This window comes from Poecilia mexicana, unplaced genomic scaffold, assembly GCF_051168715.1.
Source record: "Poecilia mexicana isolate PSO_F unplaced genomic scaffold, ASM5116871v1 scaffold_5, whole genome shotgun sequence".
Lineage (NCBI taxonomy): Eukaryota > Metazoa > Chordata > Actinopteri > Cyprinodontiformes > Poeciliidae > Poecilia > Poecilia mexicana.
Genome location: NW_028263374.1, coordinates 5975009 through 5984959, shown reverse-complemented (window position 1 = coordinate 5984959; position 9951 = coordinate 5975009). Strand labels below are relative to the sequence as shown.

At 42.7% G+C, this 9951-nt stretch overlaps 1 protein-coding gene across 1 annotated transcript in view; it reads right to left on the bottom strand.

Annotated features, from left to right (window-relative positions):
* Positions 1-248: 248 nt before the first annotated feature.
* The window catches only part of LOC106923452 (cadherin-4-like), a 29726-nt gene continuing 20023 nt past the window's right edge, over positions 249-9951 (bottom strand). Inside the window, exons 5-9 of the mRNA XM_014996480.2 lie at positions 8917-9153; positions 8029-8262; positions 7797-7936; positions 4151-4315; positions 249-1796 (exon numbers count right to left, since the gene is read on the bottom strand). Of these exons, the coding sequence (XP_014851966.2) occupies positions 1590-1796; positions 4151-4315; positions 7797-7936; positions 8029-8262; positions 8917-9153 (983 nt within the window). The 3' untranslated portion in view covers positions 249-1589. The remainder of the gene's footprint in view (positions 1797-4150; positions 4316-7796; positions 7937-8028; positions 8263-8916; positions 9154-9951) is intronic.

The following is a 9951-nucleotide window of genomic DNA, read 5'->3' as shown; positions in this document are numbered from 1 at the left end:
CCCCTTTTGATCAATTAGGACTAAATCAGCTAACACAAACATTTGGATTGATAAAGAGCAGAGTTTCTGTGTAAAAACTGAAATTAGTTTTGATTTCTTTGCATGTTTTTAGTTTACGTGGATAACTACCAACGTCTGGAATGAATTACAATGTGATAGGCCCATTATGCATCTATCTCCTGACGAAACGCCGACCAGTGTCAATACTTATTTTCCCTGCTATACGTCATTGATACTTGAAAAATACGTATTTTACAGTTTTTTTTTTATTTTCTCAGTGTCTTTATACAGAGTATATTCATATAGTTTCTGCTGACTATTTTCACATTCTCACCACAGAGTAACAAGTGCTTTGAGTAAAACATCTAAAGAAAATAAAAAACCAAACCAAACCAAAAAAAAAACAACAAAAAAAAACCCATGCACCTTTTAATAGCTTTGTCGGCCTAAACAAAAAACAAACAAACAAAAGAATAAACAGGAATGTTCAAGGCGACCAAAAGAATCTTCTTCAGGCGTCTTTGTTCCGAGTCATTTGAGTTCCCCTCGATCAACGTTTTTCCCGACTAATCGAATCATGCCTACGTTAAGCTTTACACCGTGGAGTTAGCAACACAAAACCATACAAGGGGCAGGCAAGCGTCTCAACACAAAGGCTCCTTAAAACCTCATGAGTCCACAGAAGAAAGGCAAGCATTCTCCAATAAATTATAAAACCCCCAACATGTATAAAAAAATGTTGACGCTGGGTTGACAAGGGTTTTTGGGGGGTTAGGGGAGGATGCTAGTGGACTGAGCAGGTTCTTGGAGAAGAGGGTGGTCCAACCCTCCCTCGACAACTCTTTAACTCGACGGGTTATGGGGTCCGGTAGTCCGCCCTGGATTGCGTCCTCCCTCTCCTGGGACAGGCTGCTGGGGCTGTTTGCATGTCTGCGATTGGGCGAGGACAAAAAAAAAAACGAGACGGGCAGGGCTGGTCTGAGGATGACGGGGGGAACGACGGAGCGCGTCGCCCCCGTTGTACTGCACAAACAGCAACCAATCCTGAGATAGCAGGAGTCTGATACAAAAACACACCACAAAAGGCACTTTATAAAATGACAGTGCTTCTGTTCTAAGGAAATTCAAGTTGGCAAAGAGTTAAAGAGAGAGTCGGTGAGCGCCCCCTTCCCCCTCTTTCCCTCCCAAATAAAAACATTCTCTTCAGTGTGAGACTAAAGCCGGAGATAGTTTTGTTTTCAACAATCAATCAAAGCACAAAATTCACTACTCATGTGTCTCGCGGCCCGCCTTGATTCGTCCCCGGAGGAATCCAGGTCCAGCGTGGCGAGAGAATGGAGAAAAAAAAAAGGAGAAAAACTGAAAATGTCACACTACAAACTCGGCACTAAAAACCATAAAGCCAGAATACAGTTGCATTGCAGCGGAGTTCACGTCTGCGGGCTCGGCCGACTACTGCAGCCCGTGGAAAAGAGTCCGTTCCTCTCAGGTCTCTTCGTGTTGTCGGGTGCTTTACATCCTCTCTCGACCGTTCCTGCCTCTCCAGACCCCTGCCACAGCCCCCCACCACCACCGCCCGCGCCCCGCTCTCAGTCGTCCTCTCCTCCCCCGTAGAGGTCTGCCAGCTTCTTGAAACGAGGACCCCAGTCGTTGAGGTAGTCGTAGTCCTGGTCTCCTGAGCTGGTGGAGTTGAGCGAGCTGACGGAGCCGGCGGTCGAACCGCTACCCTCATAGTCGAACACCAGCAGGGAGTCGTACGGTGGGGCGGTGGGGTCGTTGTCGGCGGCCCTCAGACCCTGAAGCCGTAAAGAGAGAAGAAGGAAACTGCTTATGTGAGGCCAGAGCTCGCATAAGCAATTTGTGCTTAGTTTTGCTGTGAAAACAAAACTAAATCATTAGGAGCCTTTCTGGAATGGCAAAAAACTTGAGAGTTGGTCTTTCTAGAGGAGCAAAATGCAATTTTTCAATTGTGATGTTTCCATTAATTCAATTCAATTTACAATTATTTAGTCAAGGATAGCACAGTAAACAATGTTGCATGATAAAAACAAGAAACTGATGTTTTTTACTTGTTTTCTAGCCACAGAGTAATTTACAAACCCAGGCCTTGGTTGGCCGAACTCAACACCAGGCCCTGGTGGAACTTTTTGGGTAGAAGTTTGTTGCCGTTTCATGCAGAAATACAGTTCTATGACAATGTTGATTTTTCTCTTGAGCTAGTCCACTTCCGCTATCCATTTTTTTGTATCCACATGAGACATGACTAATTTTTGAGGAACAAAAACATTAGAGAGAATTATGTACATTTATATGGTTCTTCAATAAGTAACTTCTTTTTAGCTCCATTTGCCAGACAAGAATGGCAAATGGCTAAAAACTCCTGGATGGGAGTTGTAATGCTGTTGTTCACAGAGGAGGCTGTGTGTAGAAAAGTGTGGTAGTTTCTCTGTTTGAGTTTCCATTAGCCTTATAATTGCACAAATTGAAATTATGAAAATAAATTAGCTTAATGGAACCATGGCAATTTCGAAAAAACTAGTTTTTCCATAAAAAGTTTACAAACATCTTAGCAATGATGGGGCTGTTTTCCGTCTGAATCAAAATAGATGTGTTTCACAAAACTACAATGGAAACACAAGTCACATGCCCACAGCCGGATGTTACTACTGGCAGAAACGACAAAAAAGACAACAGGAAGTAGGAGGATGACGGTTTGCTTTTGTTATTTTTTCAGCGCACAGTTCGTAAAAAGTTGTCATTTGAACATGCCGAATCCAAAGCTCTTCTGTAAAATCCCAGACTCCAATTTCCCCAAAATAAGGAGCTTCCTGCACTGACGGCTGAAGAAGACTTAATTTTATGATCTACAACTACCATTCCAAGAGAACAAGAACATCTGATGTTGTTGCTGGATGTATGCTGTTAACCCATGCAAACGCATTTATACCAATGTTTAAAAAACCAGAACATCATTTCCAAAGGATTTCCGTCAATACCCCACCAAGGTATTACTCCTTCCAGCACCTCATAAGTCAGAAGTGGAGACAGAGAAATCCCACGCATCTATGACTACTTTAAAACGGCAAAAGCGTCTTGCTCTTCGTAAAAAAAGATTATCGAGAAAAAAACAGTGCTGTAATCCCGATTGTTGGCTACTCAAAATTTAAGGTACATACATTTCCCACCTTCTTACTCTTTGGCTGGAAATTATTTCTGGGTCTTGTTCATGCTTAGATCCTGCTGCTGGCCAGTGACTCAAACTACTCGTCATTACTATCTCATTCCCAGGACCCACCACGCCAGCGTGATGTAGCACAAGTACCCTCCTGGCTGCATAGGTGCTTTCAAAAGACACACTGAGAAGGCAAAATGCTTTTTGCCACTTTGGAGGTTTTTTTTTTTTTTTTTTTTTTTTAAAAAGTGCTTATCCTTCAAATGCATTAAGGATATTCAACCCCAAGGGAAGCCATATATTCTTCATGTCCAAATTACTTACTTTTTCAAACTCGAATTTCCAAACTACTCAGTCCTTTTAAGCCCAGTTTTAAAGTTTAAATACGAGACATCACTTTGGATGTGTGCAAGATTTTCTTCAAAACATTCAACCTGCTAAAACCAAAGAGAGGGAAGGAATAAAGGAGAACTCTGAAGATACAAATCTTTTCTTTTCTTGTCTGATTTTTGTCTTTTTCTGCACCTGTCCAGCCCTTAAAAACAGACCAAACAATCCAGAATCCTGGACTGAGAACCTTTTCTCCTACAAGAGTTTTCCCTGTGAAATACAAAAATGAGGGTTTTCAGGAGCTGGTTTTCCAGCTGGGAAAGTAGATTCAGGGGTGCAGTTGACTTTAAAGAATGTGGTAAACTCCTCTTCTCTGGCTCACCCACCGGGAAGGCTTCTAATGATCCATCATCGGCTGAAAGCTGATTGAGAGGCAGAACAAACGCCTCCACCAGGAACGCTGCTGGCAGAAACTCAACTCTCACAACAGAAGGAAAATCGCTTTATGTTAGCCATAAACCGTTATGACGGCATAATTAGTCTTAAGTATAAAAACAGGTGCCCACCATAAAAACATGGATGTACGATACATTTTTAAGTCATGGATCCCAGAAGACGTTGACAGAAGGTGTCAACCTAAAAACTTACGTCGTTTATGAAGTCTCCTATGTCCCCCGGGTGGGGCATGCTGGGTCTGACGGGGTACTGCGACTCAGCAATCACAGGCCTCTCATCGACCCGGCGCACCCCCGTTGGCTTGCTGATGATGTGGTCCAGAGACTCTGGCTGCTGCAGCTGGCTCAGGTCGTAGTCCTGGATGAAACGACCAGAGAGAGAAAAATTGAGATTAAAATCGGTGAGGAGGATTGGAAAAAATCACAAAGATACAACAATCAAAGAATTCTTCGTGAAGAGTACATATTCAGTGTCAAACTCAAATCTGGCCGTCCATGCTTTTTGTTTGGCCCTCTGGACTCAAGGGGGCACAGGAGGTGACATACACTGAATCTTCAAAATAACAGTGTTTAAATATTATTTTATCAACCAATTAAATCAGTCCCTCTTGTGTTTTGTGATTCCGAGATTGTGGAACTTCATGTAAAATCATCAGATCCCCCACATTTTGTTGCACTAATGCGCATTTTGTTGTCAGTTTATGGCAAATTTTCCAAAAAATTGTCAAAAACATTGAGTTTAAGTGACCAACTCCCACCTGCAGATGGCAGTGTTGCTTCTGCTACACTGCTGCCTCAGCCACCAGCAATCATCTGTGATCGCCATGGTAACGAAAGTCATACGTAAGCGGAAATTTCGCTAGCATTTTTGTGTACATATCTCGATAGTTTGAACACAAAATCTATGATTTTGATTATAAAAAGAAAGTCACAAAAACAATCGTGAATTCCTGGAGATTGAAATGAATGTGAAAAGATATATATAATGATTTATCTTTAAAAGGTACTTATTGAGTACAGACACAGATTTATATTAATATTTTTAATAATTTGTTCATGACTGTTTTTTTAAATCAATACATTTTTTAATGATCTTGATTTGGCCTAAAATCAACCGCTGTAGAGTTTACATTAAGATCCACTCTTCTGGTTGGAAATCCTTCCAATCTTTTAGTTTTCTTGTCCTCCCGTCGTTTGCTCTTTTAAAACTTTCTTTCCCCCCACTATTTAACTCAAAAGAAACAGAACAGGTTGTTTATCTCTTTACTGTTATTTTACATATGATTCATAAATATACCCATTAAATCTTCATCCAGGCACGTCAGTGCAAAGAGGCCTATGAGGACCACAACCATCTGTTGCTCGTGTTTTTTTACTCTCCACATATCGGTGTGTGTAGGTGTTGGACATAAGTGAGAATCAAAACAACATTTATTTATTTAACTGTCTGCTCTGCATTCGGCTCTCTGGGGTTCAGGGACTTTAATTACGTAGAAAATAGCCAGGCTGTAGAGGACAGGCATTTTCAGCATAGCATAAAAATGCCTGGAAAGACATGGTTGTCAATCAACAAAAGTATGACACACGTTTTAGATATTTGTTTGAACTTTGTATTTCGCATCGTACCTAACAAAAGGCTTTACAGACAAAAAAAAAGCAGACCTTATCTATGTTTCGCCTTTATGTTGTTTTCTTTCACTTTTATTTTATTTCCTCTGTGGTGAGCTTGAAAATAACGATACTGGATTTTTTAATTTACGTAAAACTTTCTTAACCTGCACAACAAATCAGAATGAATAAGATGAGGTTTGTGTGAAGAAAAAGAACCAAAAAAAAAAAAAACCGCATGGTGTTTATTCTGCCTGAAGAAATCAGCAGGAATCTTAAGCTTGTCAGTGCCTTTTCTTTTCAGAACCCAAATGGCTGCTGGTTCATGCTGAGGTACCAGGAATACTGCCAATACGGATCATGATCAAAACCCTTAAACAGACAGAACGGCGCTATAATTATCCCTGCGCAGATGTAGAAGCTTTTGTAAAAAGTTTGAAGGTTTTGTATCGTTCCAAGAGATGAGAGCAGAGATGCTTTGTGAAATGTGTGAAAAGCTGCTTTGTGATAGTCATTAAGGTCATAAATCCCGCAAAAATGGTTTCAAACGGCTCATTGCACTATGTCAGATTTATCATATGCAGTTTTTGTCGGCTCTTCGCGTCGTTTCCGGCAGTCGACCGAGGCGGGAAAAAAAGCACAAGCGTGTTCATGCGTGTTGACCTTTTCCAACAGCTTTCTGCGAAACTCAATAAAAGTGAGACATTGTTAATATGAGCTCAATCTGTGCTTTATCTGCGGGAGGTTAACGCAGTGCATGAATGTGTTGAAATGAGTGCGTTGATGACAGCAGTTCATTTTAGTGGAAGAATTTAAACTTAGTTTTTTTTTTTCTTCCAGATAAATGAACTAAGCAAGTTTTCCCTGGATATATTTAATAACCTCCTGCTGAGTAATAAACAGGCTTTTCTTTAAGTCTATGTAGTTAAAAGCAGCAAATACTCCTTGGCTTCAAAGCGCGAATTAGGTGTTTGCTGAAAAAACATATTTTGGCTTTAAAAAAGTACGATTTTAATATTGTCATCTGCCTAAAATAATGGCCAAAATAATTTTTTGCCAAAAGATCATTTAGGCAAAAATTGACATGGCCCCTTATTTTAGGAATGTAACAATAACATTCATAGGGTGCTGCACAAACAGACAAAGATGCACACACTTTTTAAAAAGCATTAACAGTCATTTACTTCATAAGTAAGATCAGCCAAAATGAAATCAAACATTCCTGTATGGAGAAGGCACACTTCTAATCATAAGCACCCAGGGAGAAAATGCCACACCATCATGTATCCTCCTACCATGTAACAACTGTTAAACATCTAGACTTTTGTACACTGTGCTCCGGTGTAATCGGAAACACCGTTTATGTCACAGTGGTATAAATCACATCGCGTGAATTCAGGCAAAGTTGGCGATTTGATCAAATCAACAAACACGTCAGGAGGAAGATGCTGTGGGTCGGTTTCTAAGCTGGCTACCTCCAGCTCTTGTAAACACCACTGACTATGAGCCCCAAATGGCTGTGCTACTTCCACGCACATGAACAAGTAGAAGCCGTGCCTACATCAGCAAAAACAACTTGGGAAAATAATTGTAGTTGTGCCACTCAATACTCCCATTCCTCACTGCCACGGCGCCTCGGTGACATTAGGTGTTGCAAAAGGTCAATAATTACAGTTAGATCACAATTTAACTGTTGCTGTCTTTTTGTTACAAAGGTGGGCCAAACACGATTTCGCGAAAGTGAATAAGCTTGTTCACACAAACATCATAATCCCACCACTTCCTGTCGTCATCTTCGTCGTGTTCTGGCAGCAGTAACATCCGGTTGTTGATCACATGACAAGTGTTTCCATTCCTTCAAGTTTTGCAAAACACACCAACTTCGACAGCTAAAAAACCACCTCATCGAGTTTTTTCCAAAATGGGAACGATTCGATTAAAAGAATCTATTTTGTGATTCCAATTTGCGCGATTTTATGGTAAATGGAAATGCAGTTTGTGATAAATGGTAGAGACATCCAGTCCTGATTTATTGCCCAACCTGTAGAATCAAGGAATCAGTTAAATAAAACCCGCCTGACGACATGAAGCAGGCCTAAAAATCTCCACACATCATAGCCCTGATCTAAACAGGTACCATGATGAGGGGATCATCAGTGTTATTCTCTTCACTTGTCAGCGTTGTGTATCGCTATACCTGGTTTGTGTATATCTGTAGTAATCTGTCGTACCTGGTCTTCCTCTCCGCCTCCCTCTTCGTCATACTTCAGGATGTTGTCTCTGACGTCGTCCTCTGGGTCGATCAGCAGGGGCTTCGCTTGCCGCTCCTTCTCTCTGCGCTTCATCCACACCACGAACAGCAGAACCATACCTTCCGAAGGGAAAAAAAAACAAAAAAACAAACGACAATAATCAAATCTCAAATTCATGTCAGTAGCAGCCATTCTAGAGAGTAGCACTCACTCAGCAGTATGATGATGCAGATGAGGATAGCGATGATGGCTCCGGTGCCGAGGCCAGCAGCTGCCACCGCCCCTGTGGCACTGCAGTCCCCGTTGTTGTCGCAGGGACACACTTTGATCCTGATCATGGAACGGTTGGACAGAGGCGGGTTCCCCGAGTCAGACACTATGACCGGGATCACGTAGACGCCTGCCTCCAGGTAAGGAATCCTCAGCCTGAGCTGAGCGTAGTCGCCTGCCGAAGTCGGACAAGGAAAGTGGGAAGAGGGAAGACGGAATAAGACATCTTTTAAAACGTAAACAAACCTTTGTTTACATCACACGCGTGAGTGCACGGCATCAGCCGCTTCAGCACAAGCAATCACTTTGACGTGTATGGCTGAAGGCAGAAAAGGCAGAAACATCTAAAACTACAGTGTGTAACCTTCAGCATCTATCACTCAGCCTCAGACAAGAGCCTCTGTGGGAGTCGGATCCAGGTATGTGATCAGATTTGTCCTCAAGACAGCTGCTGTGATGCATCCATCCTGTTGGATTAGGTGACAGATCGGCTGCTCGGGGGACCGCGAGACGAATGGATCTCATTTGTCACAAACGATAGATCGTACGTCAGGGCTGGATGGCACCCGTGTTCCTCACTGCGAGCTTTCCGAGACGTTTTGTTAAACTCGGACCTTCCCTCTCACTGCCTACAGCCGCCACCGCCCCCGATCCTGAAGATTAATACAGCCAGAATTTTTTTTTTGCGCCACGTCAGGAGTACGGTTTGTAATTTACTGAGGGCGGAGGTTGTCCATCTTGCACTCTCTCTCTCTCGCCTGCTTTATGTCCCAAGGGGTCCACTTTCACCACGATCTCGTCTTAAACGCAGCGTGCGGCGTTTAATTACCGCTCAGTCTGGAGATGGTCCAGTTTCGCCGGATGCTGGCGGGAAACGAAGGCAGCTCAAAGACGAACGGCCCGACGTTGGGCTCGGCGTCGGCGTCCGAAGCCGTGATGTTTATTCTGGAGTTGGGCCGGGCTCGCTCGCAGATTTGCGCCTCCTTGGGTATCAGCACGGGAGCGTTGTCGTTGACGTCAATCAGGTAGATCTGGAGCGTCCCGGTCCCGCTGGCCTGCGGCGAACCTGTGGGAGGGAGGAAAGATGGAAGAGACGACACCTTTAAAAAAAAAAAGAGAGACTGAAGAGTTCAGATGGAATGACATGACACTGGGGAAGAAGAAGAAGAAGAAGAAGCAGCAGCAGCAAGGACTGCTTCCTTTTCAGATGCATAGTTGCAGCCGAGTCCTTAGTGGAACTGAGAAAACACACAAGGAAGGAAACAACGAGGAAGATGATGTGTTGTGTCTGCTAAGGGGGTGGAAGTGCAGGGAGGATGCATGAAATCCAAACACACGAAACAAATGAGTGGACACAGCCAGCAGATGTTCCCTTTCTTTGCCTTTATAATTGCCCTGAAAAGTTTGAACTGTCTGAGGTGAGACTCTCATAAAGATTTCTGTTATGTGCTCTTTGCATATCCCCCCTGAGAAATGAGTCAAACACTAACCTTTCAAAACAAGCTCGTCATTATAACCACTTCAGGTATGGTTCTCAATGCCAGGTCAAAGCAGGACCAATTTATTCTCTTTCTTTTTTGGGGGGTAGTTTTCTTGGCTGCTAACAGGAAAAAGTGCTCTTGAACTGAATAAGAAATATTGTTTGCTGCTGTTTAAAGTTGGTTCTGCTGAACATGATACAGGAATGAAAGCCTCTGGCTTCTTTCCTATCAGTAAAACTTCAAAGCATCAAAATCAGGCTGAACTCTACTGTGAAAGTAAATATTTTACACAGGGGCTGAAAAAATTTGTTGATAGCCAACCATAGCCACCTTGGTGTAAGTCAGGGGTCGGCAACAGAGCTTGACTCCAACTAATTTGTTGA